General features: G+C 35.3%; 1 protein-coding gene across 1 annotated transcript; it reads left to right on the forward strand.

Moving 5' to 3' along the window:
• Nucleotides 5,969–7,163, forward strand: LOC109235020. The gene has a single exon (XM_019401035.1). It carries the CDS (start codon nt 6,044–6,046, stop codon nt 6,935–6,937), a length of 894 nt encoding a protein of 297 aa, XP_019256580.1. The 5' UTR covers nt 5,969–6,043; the 3' UTR covers nt 6,938–7,163.

The raw sequence follows: 20,816 nt of genomic DNA on the forward strand, positions 1-20,816 counted from the left end.
TGGGACATGTGCCATAAAAATCTAATAGTATAGATTCTGGGAATATTCTGTTTAAAAGTCAGATCAACAAAACTAGCCGTTACTGCTCCGTTTAAGGAGGGTACTCGTCCTCGACCTCGATATCTGTTGACTCACTTCGACCTAGTCCTTATCTTTCGTCAGATCACTTTGGCTTCGAACCTGTCTTCTGTTGAAATCATACTGATGACATGTGGCAGCCTTCCAAGACTCTCCTAGCTAGTGCTAATGTGGATTAAATATAATTAGGATAATTTTTAGCCTATACACCCTCCTCATTTATTCGGGCTTTAAGACCAGGAATGTGAGCAACCCTATATGGTGGAGTTTTACTCTACTATAATTAAAAGATACTCCCTTTGGAAGAGCTAAAGAAATATTAGCCAATTTTTTTCATGAATATTGGCCTAATTTATGGACCGTTAACTAATCTAGCTCGGTCCAGTGCCTGATAATACATGGGATGTATTCTTCCTAACTACTTGATCTAATAGTTCATGTGAAAGGGATGCTGCCTTTTCCTTTTGCTTTTTCCTTCGGCAGCTGCACTAGTGTAGGTTTTCCACTAGCAGAAATTATGACATAGGTTTTGCTAGATTCACATTTTGATTCTTCTTGACGTATCAGTATAAAGATTTTTAGTTATCAATGATGTTATTAAACTTAAATTCCCAATATAATTATATGGCAGGTTAGCCTTAATCTCAATATTTATTTGTAATTCAACAGCATACCAAGCAAAAATCATACAATAAGCTTTTTCGGCATAGACCTGTTTTAAGGTTCCTCCGAGCTATTTTATTACAGTTTTTTTCATTATCTTCGTCTTTAGTCGAAGTTATTTCTTTTATAATACTTCCTCCGTTTCATATTAAAGGAGGTACTTTCCTTTTTAGTCTGTTCCAAAATAAATGACACATTTCTAAATTTGAAAATAATACAACTTTAAACTCCTCATTTTACCCATTTTACCCCTAATGAGAATATTTTATAACCACACAAAAGTCATGGCTCCACAAAGCTTTACCCCTTAAGCTTTTAAGACCACAAATTTCAAAAGTCTTTCTTTTTTTCCTTAAACTCTGTATCGAGTCAAACTAACTCATTTAATTTGAAACAGAGAGAGTACCTTATTTAGACAAAAGAAAATGTTGAGGTGGACCAAATAGTTCTCACGTGCCAGCAAATTAATTATTTGGGCATAACGCATACATAACAACCACCAAACATGTTACAAGGTCGGTAGGTTCAATTACGACGTGGCTTTTCAGTTACTACAAACCATTCCCTTTAATTCCTCTATTTTTGGTTTTCTCGCCGATGTTCGATATTTGCTTTGGGGGCCGACTAAATTCGCATTCGCGCTGGAAAATCTCATACTTGAAGTAAAACGTTCTCTAACAAAAACGACTTCATACATAGGACTCAAACCCAAGACTTCTGATCAAGGATGAAGGGTACGTACTTACCACTCCACTACATCCTTTATCGATTCTTTAATCCCTCTTTAGTTATATGCCATCTACTTGCAACTTGCTAAACAAAATCTATAGTGCTTTATATATAGTTTTTCTATATAACTACGTACGGAGAATGGAAGAAAGAGCTATATTTTTTCCCTTGTTTTTATACTTTTATGGTGTGATGGACCTTGAAGGATCGGATTTTTTTGGTAATAAGAGAGGAATTTTCGAATTAACACATTGCACCTAAGTTGTTACATACCACGAAGTTACAATTATTATGTAATATACTTCAATTAATTCTGAGCCATTTGATTATATTCTCTCGTCCCAAAAGAATGATAGTATTACATACGAGAAGTCCAACCAGTTTTTCTTTAATTACGATAACTTTAAATAATCTTTAAGAAATTATTTTCTCTAGAAAATAAAGGAAGCTTTCTTTTCATAGAAAAGACTAATTACTGTATCATATATTTCTAATACCTTATTGGATTTTTCCGGAATTATTATATGTGGGTAGTTGGTAGATATTATTTGAAGATGGGCAAATGTTACAGTAGGAGAAAATTAAAAATGAAACCCTTAATTTGGTTGTTACAAGGTGATACAGCTGGTGCATTAAAGAGATGTAGGCTCAATAGCAAACACTGCCAGCTTAGTTCCCCAGCATTTGCTTCTTACTAAAACTAATTATCTGAGTACTCAACTTCATTAAAGAGGAATTAATCCACTCGACCATTAGTTTTAGTCAGTCAAAATACAGAGTAGATGAGCTAGGTCTATAGTGTAACACGTTTCGAGGTCAAGAAGCTCGTAGCTTTCATGTGTTTTACATATACTCCCTCCGGTCCAAAATAAGTGATTTTTTAGCTGTTTTCACACAGATTAAAAGAAATTCACCTTTTAGCATTAATTAGCAATGAAATTGACCATATTAACCTTTGTTATCTCTTCACATAAACATTACTAACGCATACTCCAACACTATTTACTCCAAGGGCAATGTAGGAAAAAATAATTAATTCATTCTTGAAATCTGAAAAAATAGGTTATTTTGGACCACAAAAAAAGGGCCAAAAAATCACTTATTTTGGACCGGAGAGAGTAAGATGTTATGAATTCAGTTCTAGCTGCTATATATGTACTCCCTCCGTTCACTTTTACTTGGCACGTTTAACTTTTCACGCCCTTTAAGAGATAATAAATAAAGTGCACCATATTAATTGATGCATAATTTATTGGATTTGAGAAAATGATTTGATATGACTAATAAATACTGTGGGTATAACAGGAAAAAAAATTATCTTCTCTTGATATGCGTAAAGTGACAAGTAAAAATAAAAATTTATCTTTGGTATACATGTCAAGTAAAAGTGAACGGAGGGAATACGTTGTAACATTTTAGAGCCCGTTTGGACATGAGATTTTTTTTTTTTTTGGAATATTTTTTTTTAAAATCAGTGTTTAATTTAGCCAAAAAATTCCAATTTTCACTTGAAGATGAATTTTGGAATTTTTCAAAACTTTAAAAAACTCCAAAAAGCTATTTTTTTCAAAATTTTCCTCAGATTACTCACAAAACTTCAAAAAACAACTCAAAATTATATTCATGTCCAAACACAACTCTAATTTTCAAATATCATTTTTACTTGAAATTTATTTTTTTTACATTTTTCTTGGAGTTTTACAATTCTTATGTCCAAACACCCACTTAGTCACCAAAATCTTAGAAAAGTGTAGTCGATTTTTGGGGAAAATAAGACTCCCTCCGGTCCACTTTAATTAATTTTTTTGCCTTTTTTGTGGTTCACAATACTTGATTTTTTCAAATATCAAAAAAGAATTAATAACTTCTTTTTTTCAAAGTTGTTGTTGGAGTAAAGAGCTTATATGGTCCAATATATCACTTACCAACTAATATATGGTCCAATAAATTAGCATACCTTTGTTTAGTTCTCTATCTCTCATATATCTGTGGCTAAACTGTAGTAGTTCTGGTATTACAGGTTGTCCTAATTAACTCTAATTCTTTTGCACCCTAAACCATTTATTCAAGAAATCCAGCAACAAAGATGTAAATCTGGCGGCTGAAATAAGTGAAGGGGCATTCCTCTAAACCTGCAGATGGCAGGGAGCCAGGGATGTGGAAACTTCAAATACTAATAAGCCATTTTTTCAACCTCACTGTATTATTTTCCTTCTATTTTAGCCATATATACACGTGACGTTTTACCTTTATCTAAACCCAAAGGACAAAGTGACGTGGTGTCTGTTGAAAGATAACAGGCAGGGGCGAAAGGAGGATTTTAACTTTATGAGTTCTGGATTTTTGGATTACGACTTTAAATGTTAATGATTGAGTTCTAGATTTAATATTTATAGATATTTCATGAATTCAAAATACCAAATATACTGTTTGAACAAAAGTTACTGGGTTCGATCGTACCCGTAGGGCGACTTGTGCCTCCGCCCCCGAAAACATCCATGAAAAAATGATACTAAAAGAAAATAAGGAAAACTGCTTCTTACCTATAAATGAAAATTTTCTGATCCTTTCAGTTATAGATATCAAGGGACCGCTATGCTCTCCTATTCCATTTTAAGTGTCTTTCTGTAAAGTTTTAACAGTCCAATAAGAAAACATTAAGCATAACGTATAATTTATCAAATTACTTTTATTTATTTCTTGAGAAAATACCCACAATTCAATTCAGAAAATATCTTCTTTTTTATTTTTACCCGTATCTTAGCTTGCACAAATTGATGCTCTGTACTCTGTAGTCTGTACTGTGAGGATTTGGGAGATTTAGGGTTCCTGATCTTGCGCGTGAGTCTTAATGGAACCTAAGGGCTCATTTGGTACGAGAGATAAGAGATAATTAATTGGGTGATTAAATCTAAGATAAGTTTATTCCACGTTTGATTGTGATAAAGTCGTGGTATAACTAATCCCGAAATTAGTTATCTGGAGATTGTAGTACTTTTTATCCCTATGGAAGAGTGGAATAACTAATCGCAAAATAACTAATTTCGGAATAATTAATTATGGGATGACTAGTTTTTCGACCAAACTACCACTGAATTGAAGGTCTTTATTACACTGCGGTCACACAGCTCAACTTGCATTGAATTGATTAAAACCGAGAAGCCTAGCTATTAATTTTTCTTTTTCTTTTTTCCTTCAAGTACCCGTGGTTCAAAATTCACTAACTTTTTTTTTTTTGGTGCAACAAAATTCACTGACTTGACTAATTTATTCGAATTTTAACCGCAGATAGTTCGCACAAGAGGTTTTAGTGTTCCCTAAAAAAATGTATTATCAATCTTATAGCTTGAATTCAAAATCTCTAATTAGAAATACTAAAAAAAAATTATCATTCCACCACACCCATTTTCGCTAGTGCGCAAAGTTACATCATTACTACCATAGAGCATAGACCATTCACTTATTCATGACCCATTTATTTTGAATTTGAAATCGTTTTATAGATGTACTCCCTCCGTACTCTTGTTCATTATGCTAAAAATATATTTTTATTTATACTTGTCTAAAGGGCAGTCTTACCCTGCATTTCTGCAAGAGGTTGTTTCCACGGCTCGAAGTCGTGACCTCCTGGTCACATGGCAGCAACTTTACCAGTTACGTCTAGACTCCCCTTCTCACTTTTACTTGTCTATATTAGCAAATCAAGAGAAAGATAAATTTTTTTCTTGTTTTACCCTTATCGTTAATTACCTATTTTCAAAATTATTTCCCAAGATTTTTTGAAATGCTATCATTATTAAAGGTTATATGATAAAATATATACGTCAATTATTATTAAATTCTTAAGGGGTGTGAAAAATCTAAAGTGGACAAGTAAATATGAACGGAGGAGTAGTTTAGTAATAAACTTCTAGCCTGGCCAAATATAAGAATCAAGTCTGGAAATGAATTTGACTTCTTAGCTCAACCTACAGTTAGGGGGAAGCTATAGCTCAAGTTCGCCAATTTCAATAATTTTGATCCAAACTTAGTATTTATTTTAAAAAATTCATTTAATATATACAAAATTATTAATTTAAATTCCATTAACAAAAACTAAAATCTTGAACTCATGGGTTTCAAACCCCGACTAGTCAATATATAACCGCGTAAAAGAGGCTAGATTGTCAAATAAATTACGATGTAATACAAGGAATTAATTTGAGTTATTAGCTCTACCAACCGTTAAGTAACAAATTTAATTTAAAAAAAGCCAGAGTGTCAAGTGCACGTGGTGTCTAACCTCTACCGGAACAATAAAACCAAAATACAGATCATCCCACGCTCACTTTGGCCATTAATAACGGGATTTTGCTTTTAATTTCATCTTCAATTTTTCCCCAAACAGCTGGATTTATTCGCGGATCCAGTCCCCTTCAACTTTTGCCTCCCACATTAATTTTCTATCTCCCCCTCGTGCGTTTCTTTTCCGCGTTGTCTCCCTTTATATAAACTCTCCTCATCACAATTCACTTAACTTCATAAATTCTCAGTTTTTTCTTTCTAACTATTCCATTTTCTAACCGAGTAAATTATGAATCCAAGAATGGTTGCTGGTTTTCGAAGATCTCTTTCTTTCAACTATCCAAACCATTCAAACAAGCCAAACAAAAAAGCTTTTCACGTTCGATCCACTAGTCTTCCATGTGATCGATCCCATCCTTTGATTGCTCAGCTCAAAGATGGGCTCAACGAGCTCAAAACATGGGCTTCCAAGCCCGAAACCCGCACCTCTGCATGGCTCTGTGATGGCTTAACACAACTCAAAATCGTTCACGAATCCCTCGACGATCTCCTCCAACTTCCTCAAACCCGTGAGTCTCTCCATAACCACTCCGAACTTGTCGAGAAGCTTCTAGAAGATTTCCTTGGCTTCGTCGACGTCTATGGAATCTTCCAAACATTAATTCTCACCCTCAAGGAAGAGCATTCAGCTGCACAAGTTGCTTTAAGACGTAAAGATGAATCCAAGATTGCTTCCTACGTCAAAGCTCTAAGAAAATTAGCAAAAGAAATGAACAAACTCGTGTCCAACATGCAATATTGTATAGGAAAATATGTCCTTGTCCTACCACAACAATCTATAGAAGATACAGAGCTAGTAGAAGTATTGAAAGACGTTATAGAAGTGACTGTACTAGTTTCAGTTGCGCTTTTTAATGGGCTTTCTGTGTCAATGTCATCGACAAAATCATCTTGTTCTTGGTTGGCAAAGAAAACGAAGAAAGTGAAATTGGATGAAGGGATTGAAGAGTTTTCAAAAATGAGTTTGTTGAGAAAGAAAATGGAAAGTGAAGAGGTGAAGATGGTTTCTAAAAAAATGCATGAATTGGAAGATTGCATTGGTGGGATTGAAATTTGTGGGCAGAAAGTATTTAGGAGTTTAATTAACGCTAGGGTTTCATTGCTCAATGTATACACGCAGTAGAGGAAGAAAATTGAGATAATGCATAGATATTGTAAATTTTCCTCTAATCTTTTTCCTTGTTTTTTTTTTCGGTTTTAAACTTTGTATAATTTAATTGGGGAAAAGGAAAAGGCATAAAATGCTTCCTGAGGATTGAATAGTACTAGAGTACAGTTTTAGTTGTACAGATTTTATAGGAAAGTAAACTTTACACAGGTGATATAAAGTCTACAACTTATTAATTTCATCTCTCTGAGAATTTGATTGAGTTTAATTTCTTTAGCTCTTACGTGTCATTGCCATTTTGTTTTGTCATCTTACGTGTCATTGCCTGTTTGTTTTACACGACTTTTGAACAATACGATTATACGAACTTTAATTCTCACCAAAAAAAATAGAGAGAAAGAAAGGGCAATGTTATTCAACCTTTTCTTAATTTTTTACTTTTTCTAGACATGAAAACAATTCATATAGCCCGTTTGATCAAGCTGGAAAAATCAAAAGGTTGTTTGGCTAAGCTTTATAAGCTGGTCAAATTGGCTTATAAGCACCTTTTAGCTTATATACGCGTTTGGTAAACACCCAAAGTGCTTATAAGCCAAGTGCTTATAAGCTAAAATCAGTCATAAGTCATAAGCTGGTCACCCCAAACTTATGACTTTTCAGCTTATAAGCACTTCTAGTTTGACCAAAATTTTTACTAGTTTATCCTAATAATATTTTCTAATTCACAAAATACTTTTCCCAAAATAAATTTCTTGACTTTCTCTTCATTCCATATTCGTTGTTAATTCTTTTCTTTACAAAGAAATTTTTCATTTATCATTTTTTGAAAAAAAATCTATGGTATTTTAGTCATTTTAACAAAAGAATAACTTATCAGTACTTTTTAATCAAACACATCAACTGCTTATTATCAGTTTCAACACTTCTATCCAAACACGTAAATGTTTATTTTAAAAATTAGTTGCACCACTTAGAAAAGCTTTTCAACACTTAAAACTTATCGGCTATTTACAATCAGCTAATCCAAACGGCCTCTCAACTTTTTTTGAGAAGTGCTTTTTTTAAAAATACTTTTGGTGAGAAACAGTTTGGAAAGAAGCTACTTTTTTCTTCTTTTGCTTCTATTCAAAAGCATTTTTTTTCTTCCAAAAGCCTGGCCAAACACTTCAAATTTGGCAAAAAAACATTATTTCTTTTTTTTTTTTTTAAAGTATTTTTGAGATTGGAGAAGCTTGGCCAAATAGGGTAATAGACTTCCCGCATCCCAAAAAAATCATGTGTCTAGAATTTTTAAAATGACAAATAATTTGAAACAATTAATTTTAGAAATTACGACAAATAATTTAAGACGGATGGAGTAATTCCTACATTTAATTTTATGGCAACATTACTATTTGAGAAATCAAAGAATTTTTGTATATATCATATTTTATTAATATTTTGAATTATAAGTCATTATAACTTGTTGTATTTTTTATGTAGATTTTTAATATGTAAATTTATATTTTATAGAAACTTTAAAAAATATGTTTAAATTTACTGTCAAAATTAAGAACTTCGACCCTCGTAATCCATGTCTTACCACGTAAATTGAAATTGAGGGAGTAATGTTTTTTTCCTTATGTTCGATAGCCATTTTGAAATACACAAAGGCAAGAAATTGGCGTTATATTTGGTCTTCATTTCCTGAATAAAAATTTCATGAATACGTAGTAAGTTTATTTTGTCGGTCACTTTTTTGGATTTAATATCAATAAAGCATAAAGCTGGAATTATTTAGTAGTCGTGCGATAAAAGAAAATAATAATTATTGAGTAGAAATCAAGTGGTCCATAAACCATAATGTGGATCACGTATGAAATTGAAAGAGGCATTTCCAGACAGGATAAAAAAGAACCTGCTGGCATAGTATATTAATAAACGCGGTCTAACATGCGAACTGGATTATTCATCTGCTACAGAAATATATCGAGAAATGCGTACTTTTAGTCGCTTCCACAAAAATAATAGTCAATAAAATATATATATAAATGTATTATATACAAAATTATATATATATATATATATATATATATATATATATATATATATATATATATATATACTTTCTGACTAGCTAATATAATTAGTTTCAGCCAATCGATCAATTTTGTATTTTGCCCTAAAATAATCTAGAGAAGAAAGCAAAAGGGGAAGTGTGCTAATGAAACAAAGCAACCTGAACATGGGTTTTCCAGGGATAATTGTGCTTTTGGTTCTTACATAATTATCAATTTTAACTGCTCAATTAATAAAATTGTAAATCTTTTTTACTCCTCAGTTACTTACAACTTAATAATAGTTTCCTTTTTAACCATTTTTTTTATTGAATTCTTAAACCATATGATCATACTTGTCCTTAAAGGTGAAGTAAAGTTTCAGGCTACTTTACTCTATATTCTAAGTTGAAAAAACATCATATTTGTAAAAAAACTGGTAATAAAGGGATCAATAACACTCTGTTATTTAAGTTAAATATGTTTAGGCAGATATATAGCATTAGTACCAAATTTAGTAATAATTGGGGGAATAAAGTCGCAAATATCCTCGCATATGATTGAGACTTGAACTGTCTCATTCATCATTCATTAGTTTCTACACATAATAAAATCTATTGCTGAATTCACATAATAATTAAGCAATCATTTCTTCTTTAATTTGCAAGTTGTATAACTTTTTCATGGCAATCTATAATGCAGTACGCTGAGGAATCAAACGTGAATTGGCTTTTGCTTCATTATTTCACAAGTTGCACTTGTTAGAGGTGGTTTGGTTGGGGAAACAATTATCGTGAGATTAATAATGATGAGATTAATTATAATACCGGGATTAGTAGTTGCAGAATTATTTAGTAGATGTATTTTTATTGATAGATATTTGATTTATTGGACCAAAAAAAAAAAAGAAGAGATATACTGGTATAATATCAAACGTGTTTTTAGTTTTATATTAGATAAGTTGGGATAAACTTTTCATTCTAGATTTAACTTTGGATATTTGAAGAACATTGTTAAAAGAACCTCGAAAACTAGGATTTTTTGTTTGTTATTTTGGTGTTTTATCTCGTGACTAATAATTTCGAAATTGTTATTCCACCCGCAATAGATCGTCTCTTGTGGTCCGGCCCTTCCTCGAAACCCGCGCATAGAGGAACTTAGTGCACCGAGCTGCCCTTTTTTTATCCCACCCGTAATATGGGATAAAAATGATACCACCTTTGTAGTATAGATAGTCCCTGAATTTTTAATTCCGAAAGTAAAAATTCTATTAAATCGTAGAATAAATTAATTTCGAATTTAATCCCGAGATTATAATCCTTTATTTCTTAGTCAAAGTACTATCATGTGCATTACTCTAACTACTTTTTATATTCTTGCTGTTCGAACCTGAAACACGTGCTATGGAGGCTCTATAACAAAGTTAAACATAAATATAATTTTGGTCTGTGAATTTATTTTGCTTTTGTCGGGAAAAAAAATACCCAGAAGATACAAAAAATAATAGTAATCGTCGTCGTTATGACTCATGAGCACATGAACTCTAATAATCATATTTCTCTTGGTACAGAAAAAGTTTATTCGTATGGTTGTGTCTGCATTATTATTCATAAAAAACAATAATATTCTTAATCATTTTCAGATGTTAATTAGTTTTAATTATAATTTTTGAACGTTTATACTGCCGGCCAATGACTAGTAATTAGGGAAAACAGTAGTCAACTGACATGTAATAACCGAATTGAATAAGCAGAATGCTCAATCATAAGAATATAGTGAAAAATGTCAGATTTACAATTACGTTCATTTGTGCCAAATGTGAGGCGGGTGGAGCATCGATTTAGTGGATTCAACTAAACTCATCATTTCTAACATGAAATTTAAAATATATATGTATTTGTATGTGTTTTTATGAGTGAAAATCATTAAATTTCAAATAGATATTAATTATAAATTCAATGTAATAACTTTAATAATGGAATCGATCAAGCTCTTACGCTCAACCGACATTATTCTACTATAAGAACATATTTTCTCTCTAAAATTAGTAGAACCTTGGCCTTTCATAGAAGGGATTACAAACAAATATTTTTAGCATTACCCCCTCATCATCAAATTGGTTTAGGGCCAAATATCAATCTTTTTAACAAATAAGGGATCTTTACACAAATAGTCGGTCATATTCATTTTTTACTTTTTATAGTTATATATATAATTTATACATTGATTACGTAATTATATACGTGCTCTATGTAAATTATGCATATATTATACCTCCACCGGTAATTTTTAATTTAAGCGATTTGATGGATGGCCATTTGGGTTAATTCTTCAACAAATAATGTACTAATGGATATGAAAGTTGGATGTTCAGCCCAAGAAAATAGTGTTTCGCTTATTTAGTTTGGGGTTGATATATTCTACATTTAGGAGTTGGACTGGATTTAGGTCTGACATAACCAGACTTTCCGCCAATTGGCGGTGATAGAATTAGACTTGGAGGGTGTTTGGATTGGCTTATTTTAAGGGATTTTTTTACCTCATATAGCAAAGGCTTACACCTTATTTATTTTAAATAAATACCATATAAAAAAATTATATTCTATAAATACCTTTTAATGTCTATAGCAAAATATCTAATTTTGGTTACCTCCTACCCCTAAGCCACTAAATACGCTATTCAGTTACACTATTTTCTTTCTCCCTCTACTTTGATACATGCCATTCTCTTCCCCCCATTCCCTGAAAACACAATGCTCAATCTCAATCCAACGAGAAACCCTAGCTCTCCCTTGGTGGTAAGACCTAGTTGTGTTCCTGGAATTAGAGAATCGTTTGATGGAAGTAACCTTGAACTCTACACTTCGCATTCCTCCTCTTACGAGAAATAGATCACCCTTCCTCACTGGTCGATATGCTTCAAGGAAATAGGGTTTCAAGTAAGCATCAAAAAGATTCCCAGTAACCCCTTCAATGGTGTCATCAATGGGAATCCATTGAAACCTTTCCATGTGTTAACGGCGTCATCCGTAACTTTTCAATCAAATTAGAAGCCCTGGTATTCAATTTATCGCGACGAAGAATAAGATTTCTGTTAATATATTATTTTCAACGTATCACGTTGTATTTTCATGTATTTCATTGTGTCACACCTCCTTTTTACACACCACCCCGGAGGATAGTATATAAGGGAGTTTTTCCAATTTAAGTGACATTATTTGAAATGGGATTATTTATTATTTTGCCGCCGAGCTTATCAGCCGTGCATCCAGTGTTTCATGTGTCCATGCTTCGGAGGTATCACGGCAACCTAGCCCACGTGTTAGATTTCAGCACTGTCCAGTTGGACAAGGACTTGTCTTATGAGGAGGAGCCTGTGGCTATTCTAGACCGGCAGGTTCGTCAGTTGAGGTCGAAGAGTTTCCCTTCTGTTCGTGTCCAGTGGAGAGGTCAGCCTCCTAAGGCATCGACCTGGGAGTCTGAGTCTGATATGCGGAGCCGTTATCCTCATCTTTTCCCCGACTCGGGTACTTCTTTCTTCTGTCCGTTCGAGGACGAACGGTTGTTTTAGAGGTGGAGAATGTGACGACCCAAAGAGGTCATCACCTGTTTTTAATTAAATTCTGTGTCTCCGAGGCCTTGAAAACCTCATTTAGAGCCGCCTCGATTTACGTGCGCAGTCCGGGCGCGTAGTCGGAAAGCTTAAATATGAAATTCTGTGAAAAATGCTAAGTTTTGATGTTAAAATGAATAAATTTGACCTTGGTCAACGTTTTGGGTAAACGGACCCGGACCCGTAATTTGACGGTCCCGCAGGGTCCGTAGGAAAATATGGGACGTGGGCGTATGCCCGAAATCGAATTCCGAGGTCCCAAGCCCGAGAAATGAATTTTTTAGTAAAATTGTTTAAGGAAGTTGGAAATGAAATCTGATTAGAAAGCGATGGTATCGGGCCCGTATTTTGGTTCCGGCGCCCGGTACAGATCTTATATATGTTTTAAGTCCTTCATGTAAAATTTGGTTGAAAACGGACATCTTTTGACGTGATTCAGACCTAAATTGGAAAATTTGATGTTTAATGAAGTTTGAAAGAATTCATGGATTTTGAGGTTTGATTCGATGTTTATGATGTTATCTTGGCGATTTGATCGCACGAATAAGTCCGTAGGATGTTTTTGAGGTGTTGTGTATATTTGGTTTGGAGCCCCGAGGGCTCGGGTGAGTTTTGGATAGGCCACGGGGTGCATTTTGAACTTAAAAATTTGCTGGTGTGTTCAGGCCTGCAGGCTTTGCAAATGCGAAGCCTGGCTCGCAAATGCGAGCTCGCAAATGCGAAGGCTGGATCGCAAATGCGAAGCCAGCCCAGGCCACTCTTTCTCGCAAATGCGAGCTGACTTCTCGCAAATGCGAAGTCGCAATTGCGACTACGACTTCGCAAATGCAAAAGCTGGGAAATTATGAAGGGTTCGCAAATGCGAACCCTGTTTCGCATTTCCCACATCTGCAGAGATCGGGGTTCGCAATTGCGAACCCCTGTTCGCATTTCCCATATCAGAGACCTGCAATTTTCTATACTTAGCCGATTTTTAAGTCATTTTTACACTATTTTCAAAACACAACTCCTTTGGGCGATTTTTCCAAGAACAATCTTCTTCCAAATCAATCGTAAGTTAGTTTTTACTCATTTCTCTCAATCATTAACATCTTTTAACATGATTTCAACCTAAAATTAAAGATTTTCATGGGGGAAATTGAGTGTTTTGGGTAGAACCTAGGTTTTTCAAAAATTGGGGATTTGGACCTCGATTTGAGGTCCGATTTCAAAACAAATTATATATTTGAGTTCGTGGGGGAATGGGTAATCAGGTTTTGGTTCGAACCTCGGGTTTTGACCACGTGAGCCTGGGGTCGATTTTTGACTTTTTGGGTAAAACTTTGGAAAACTCATTTTCATGCATTGGGGTTGATTCATTTAGTGTTTATTGATGTAATTAAGTAATTTATGATTAGATACGAGCGAATTGGCGGTGGAATCAAGGGGTAAAGCTATAATTGAGACTTGAGTTTGTTCAAGGCATCGAGGTAAGTGTTTGGTCTAACCTTAGCTTGAGGGATTAGGAGTTGAGTCCTATTTGCTATGTGGTATTAGTCGTGTACGACGTATAGGCATGGTGACGAGTATCTATACGTTGGTGTCTAGCATGACCTTGAGTCTTTATATTGTGAATATCTTGATTTCATTGTATTCTTCATGCCTTGGTGATGATTTCTAGTTGTGGTGAAAAGTTTGCGAAAGGAATTGAGACCTTTGAACATCTTGGAGCATTGGCTCGAGTTATATTGTGAATTGTGAAAGTATATGAGATGATTGAACCCTTTGGAGAATTGGCTCAAGTGGTAAAGCGAGTTATGAAGTAAATTTGAAAGATAGAGAAAGAGTTATTGAAATGTTCCCTTGCCGGGATTTAATTGCTTAATTGTTGTTCCCTTGCCGGGATTTAATTGTTTAATTGTTGCTCCCTTGCCGGGATTCCTATATGTTCTTGTTTATTTCCCTTGCCCTTGTTTGTGATTGTTGTTTGGGTGAGGATGAGTGTTAATGCACGAAGGGTGATGCCGTGCATTGTTTTCTTTGGTGAGGAAAGAGAGTAAAAGCACGAAGGGTGATGCCGTGCCGCACGATGTACCATTCCGTGCCAATTCTATTGATTATATGTGAGGAAAGAGAGTAAAAGCACGAAGGGTGATGCCGTGCACATTTTATTATTCTAATTGCTTTGGTGAGGAAAGAGAGTAAAAGCACGAAGGGTGATGTCGTGCACGTTTTCATTATATTATTGCTTGGTGAGGACAAGAGTAAAAGCACGAAGGGTGATGCCATGCACTTGTTTGATTTCTGCTTCTTGTTGGCATTGTAGTTATTTTCTTCCTTTCCTTACTTGGTTCTTTATTCGGAACTGTTATCTCCCCGCAACATATTTCCCCCTCACATCCTTATTTGTTTATTTCTGCTGTGTTTTCGCTGTATATTATATAATTGCACAGGTTTATGTGGTAGTCTTATCTAGCCTCGTCACTACTTCGCCGGGATTAGGCTAGGGACTTACCAGCACATGGGGTCGGTTGTGCTGATACTACACTCTGTGCTCTTTTGCACACATCCAGGTCCCGGAGTAGCATTTGGTCATCAGCAGTAGATTGGGAGCTATCCTTCAGTCCGAGACTCCGAGGTAGCCCTGCTGGCGTTCGCAAGCCCGGCGTCTCTTCTTTCAATTTTTATGTTCTGTTGTCATTTGTACTCAAGACAGACTATGTTATTTTCTTTCAAACACTTATTTGTAGTAATTCTAGACAGTCCGTAGATATTGTGACACCAGGTTCTGGTTAGAGGCACGTGTTGGTGTTTAGGATGTTTTGGTTTTATATTTTATTTAAGACTTCCGCCAAATTTCATATTCCGCTGTAATTTATTTGTTTATTTCCGTTAATTTAATTGGTTAAAAAGGAATTAAAAACAAAAAGAGTTAATGATTTCTAAGCTCGTGGCTTGCCTAGCTTCTACGAGTAGGCGCCATCACGACTTTCGAGGGTGGAAAATTCGGGCCGTGACAACAGGACACTTACATGTATTGTTTTAAGCCTCAGGGAAGCCGTCGACGTTAGCCACAACATCCTCAATTCTTACATAAAAGAAGTCAAGCCAGAACAAGCGACTGGCCTTCTCATCCATCTTTACCACCAAGCACCTGCCTCCACGGTGCGAAGGTTTAGGATCGTTCCCCTATAGAAGCTAGGGACGAACAGGTGCAAAATGTTGCAACGTCAGTTCGACCTCAACCAGCTCGGCAAATTTGATCAACATTCTGATAACTTTGTAGACGTACGGTGCAAGCTGAGTAGGGAAAATGCCTAGTAGCGTCAAAATTCTTCCACCGACGAAAGAAGAGGGAATGATTAACCACGAGTGTCGCACCTCCTTTTTTTACTTATACCCACAGGAAGGGTATAATAAGGGAGTTTTTTCCAACTTAAAGTGACAATCGAAACGGGATTTATTTATTTAAAGAATTCAGAGTCGCCACTTGGGATAATTATGGTGTCCCAAGTCACCGGTTCAAATACCGAATCGAGGAGAACATGGACTCTGTACTACAGTCCGCGAACACAAAAATCCGGGTAAGGAATTCTGTTAACCCGGGAGAAGGTGTTAGGCATTCCCGGATTCCGTGGTTCTATCACGGTCGCTCAACTGTTATAATAGCCTATTATCTTATTTTAAAACACTTTAAACCTATGTGCATTTTTAACTTTATAACCGTTTTTATTTATTTTAGAGGAAGATTGCAACGTCATTTAAAATATGTCTTGAACCGCGTCACATAAATGCACCCGCAGTCCGCAACACATTTTATATAACATTGTTGAGATTTGGATTTGGGTCACATAAATGCGCACCCGAGTTTAGGAAGGTAAATTATTAAAATAACGCGCCTAAAGCAACTACGCGTTTGCAACTTTGCGAGGCCCATGAAAATTCGCTAAATGGCACGCCTCGATTTCTAAGGATAAACCAGATTAATTAAATGAGGGCCGTGCATTAAAGACTTTTGTTTGGCACGACACGCCTCGAATTATTCTAACCAAAAGGTTTCTAGATTAAATTGTGAGGGCCATGAATGTTCATTTAGCTAATATGGCACACCTCCAATCCATTTTTTTTAAAAAGAAAACCAACTAATTAACGAAGCAAGTCTTAAGAGACTATAATTATTCTAAACTAAAACCCATACTTAAATCAACTTAACAAACGGATTGACATTATTGGAGGTCCGATCCATTCCAAGCCTTGTGCTCGAAATGTAACCCAACAGCCCATACCAACAGGCTGCTGATTTCTTAGTGGCTTAGACTAAGCCCAAGGAAGCCCAATTTGAAAGCATAGTGTTACCGCACCGCTGGGACTCAGGATCGAGTCAATGCAGTGGCACAAAATAACATACATGCGAGTTTGGAATTAACACTGATTCCCATGGACAGTTACACGGAATTTTAACAAAGACTTGATTTCGAAAGCAATTTTGAAAATCCAATTTTAGCAACTCAGCAGTAGGCAGCTTTAACTTTTAAATCTTCAAATGACTTGAAATAAGGTGCTAATGGAGCCTATTTTACACAAGCAGACCAATAACTTACCATTTTTAGCAAACTTAAACATAATTCCACACCATATGTCACCAACTGATCCCAACCCAAAGCTAAACAAAGTCCAAAATACCTAGCAAATCAATATTAAACTTCTGCAACTATAATATTAAAGAACCTCTAACACAAATTCAAACTTACTTAAGGGCTAAAGTCCATAGTTCACCCAGTATTACAAAGCAGGTTTAAGGCTAAACAACCAAGAGTAAACATGATGAAGGGGAGATCAAACTACTCTACAAATCTGATGATTTCCAAGAAAAGCATGAATGACATTTCAGAAACAAAGAAAAAGGCAGAAAGTATGGCTAAGCTACAAACGAAAAACTTAATGCCACGCTTCAAAATTCCCCTTTCATTTTATTCTTCAACTTGAGCATCACATTAGGTAAAGTTTAAGAACATGTACCTGGGAATAAAAAGAGAAACAAAAGGTGAAGAATCAGTAAGGAGCAACGGCAGTAGAGATCAATTTGGCATCAGTGATGAAACAATGATCTTAAACAGCAGGTCAAATCACACTTTAAGGACCCACAACTCAATCCATTTCAACCCAAGTGCACGAATTTGATTTTTTCCCCCCGGTAATTTTGACTAACTCATGAAGATCATAAGACCAAAAACCCAACAGAATTTTTGAGGAATTTCTCACAAAGAAATGCAGAGAGATCAGTGTATTTTTTAGAGTTTTTCTCACAGAACTCAACCATTTTTAAATTTTTCAGAAATTTCAGTCTCTCCAATTCTGATCTCCCCTGATTTTTACTATAACCAGCCTTATATAGAGGACCCTAGGGCTGCAGAAATGAGTTCATAGTTTTGCCAATTACCCCTTCCCCAATTTTCCTTTTGTTCATTTAACACCCTAAATTTAAAACCAATTACTGAACTACCCTCCTTCCCCCCTTTCCTGGAAGCTTCCCAGTCAGTTATAGCAAGATTTCCTCAACTTAAAATCCTAAATCACCCTCCAATACCCCTGTTATTACCCCCTGAAACTTCATGGGTCAACTTGACCCAAGGACTTAATTGGATGAAACGGGCTGCCTTTCTTTGTTGCAAATGGGTCTGAAACCCACAACCCAAACGACTTAATTCAAAGCCTTCTGTAAGCTACAGAAGAACACACACATTTGATACAGACGTTTTAAAAAGAATCTGAACTTAGCAATTGATTATTTAAACAAATAAGCAGGGAAGTTAATTAAACTATTTAAACTAATTAACAAACTAAAGCGATTTCAGACAAACAAAATAATAAAAAAAAGACTCTGAAAACAAACAATTTTTCTTTAAAAAAAATACTTAAGAAACTAGTCTTAAAACAGAGTTTCAACAATCGATTTTTCCTTTAATAAAACTCAGAGATCAAAATGGACTTGTTCTTTTGAAGAAGAGGATAAAAAGAAGAAGGAAAATTTTGACAAAATCAGGAAGCTCCAAAGCAAGAGGGTGAGAGGATGAAGAAGAAAAAAGAAAAAGGAAGAGCAAATACCTAACAAAACGACATGACTGCTCCGAACGGGACGACTTCTCCGATTTAACCCAAAAATGGGTGTCAAATGATTGTTCCCGTCGGGAACAAAACAAATAAAACCCGTTTCGGCTCAAATCGTCCATAACAGCACATGCAAGCCACAGAATCAAAGGCGGAGCGATTTTGGTTTTTGGGACCTCGATCTCTGACCTTAGATTCAAGATTCGACAGGATTTGGGGGGATTCGAGGAAAATGGAATAGAGATTTGGGGAGAGGAGGTGAAGGAGGTTCTATGGTGTTACTCTGGGGGTGGCTGGAGGTGGCGCCGCCAGTGGATGGTAGTGGGAAAAAGGGGCGGTTATTAGGGTTCATGGGGGAGTCTCTTAGAGGTGAGGTTTGAGAGAGACGAGTGAGCTAGGAGGGGGAGGGGGGTCTCATTCGGACACTTTTATATTAATTGAGGGCCCAATTCCCAGCCGTTGATTGAGTGGAAATCAATGGCTTAAATTAACCTTCCCCAAAACGCGGTCGTTTAGTTTTAAAAAGGGGAAGACCGGGTATAGGGTGGATTTTGGGCTGGAAATGGGGCGGGTACTGATGGAGTTCAATTGGGCCTGGTGGGGAGATCTAATTAAAGCCCAAAAAACTCTGATCTCTTTCCTCTCTTTTATTTTTTCCAAATTAATTCTTTTTTATTTCAAACTCTCTTTTCTTTTTCTTTTTTTCAGTTAATTTTTCCAAAATAATACTCAAATAAAACCCAGACTAAATCCTAAATTAAATCAATCCTAACACATTAAATTAATTAACTCTAATTACTATTATTAACTAAAACAAATTGAAGGTCAAACTACCCTAAAATTCAAAATTACAACTAAAATAAACTATTTTTGAGACTTTTTCCACTTTATGAAAATTAATGACTAATTAATTTCTAAAATGCAAAATTGACTCCTACATGCACGTGCACATATATTTTGTATTTTTCACTAATTAAAATGCACATTCTTAAGGGTATGTGAAAAATCTAAGTGGACAAGTTACTCATGACACGGAAGGAGTAGTTAGTAATAAACTTTCTAGCCTGGCCACAATATACGAATCAGTCTGGTAATGAACTTTCTACTTCTTAGCTCAACTTAAGTTAAGGGGAAGCTATAGCTCAAGTTCGCCAATTTCAATAATTTGATCCAACTAATATTATTTTAAAAAATCTATTTAATATATACAAAAATTATTAATTTTAAATTCCACTTAAATCAAATAAACTTAAATCATTGAACTCATGCGTGGTTTCAAACCTCCGACTAGTTCAATATATAACGCGCGTAAAAGAGGCTAGATTGCAAATACAATTACTGAGTGTAATACAAGGAATTAATTTGACGCTTATTATCGCGTCTACCAACGTTAAGTAACAACATTTAATTTTAAAAAAAAAGCCCAGATGTCAAGTAGGCACGTCTGTGTGTCTAACCTCTACCGGAAACATAAACACCAAATACAGATCATCCACGCTCACTTTGGCCGATTAATAACGGATTTTGTTTAATTTTCATCTTCAATTTTTCCCCCTAAACAGTGGATTTATTCGCGGATTCCAGTCCCTTCACTTTTCGCCTCCCGACTTAATTTTCTATCTCCCCCTCCGTGCGTTTTCTTTTCCGCCGCTTGTTCCCTTTATTATAAACTTTCCTCATCACAATTCACTTAACTTCATAAAATTCTATCAGTTTTGTTTCTTTTCTAACCTATTCATTTTCTAACCGAGTAATTAGAATCCTAAGAACAATGGTTGCTAGGCTTTTCGAAGTATGCTCTTTGTTTCAATCATACCAAAACCATTCAAGACAAGGCCAGAACAAAAAAAGCTCTTTCAACGTTCGATCCACTGCTTCCATGTGATCGATCCCACTCCTTTGAGCTTGTCAGGCTCTCAAAGATGGGCTCAACGAAGCTCAAAACATGGGCTTTCCAAGCCCTAAACCCGCATCCCTCTGCATGGCTTCTGTGATGGCTTAACACCAATCAAATGCAGTTCACGAAATCGCTCGAGATCTCCTCCCAACTTCTCAAACCTATCCTCGTCCATTAACTCACCTACCACGGAACTTGTCTGAGAAGCTTCTAGAAGATTTCACTTGGCTTCGTCGACGTCTATATGAATCTTCCAAACTA

This window comes from Nicotiana attenuata, chromosome 11 (assembly GCF_001879085.1).
Source record: "Nicotiana attenuata strain UT chromosome 11, NIATTr2, whole genome shotgun sequence".
NCBI classification, from domain to species: Eukaryota; Viridiplantae; Streptophyta; class Magnoliopsida; order Solanales; family Solanaceae; genus Nicotiana; species Nicotiana attenuata.

Bases quoted from the DNA above. Each gene is read 5' to 3' on its own strand.
- LOC109235020 (XM_019401035.1), top strand. From the start codon at position 6,044: ATGAATCCAAGAATGGTTGCTGGTTTTCGAAGATCTCTTTCTTTCAAC.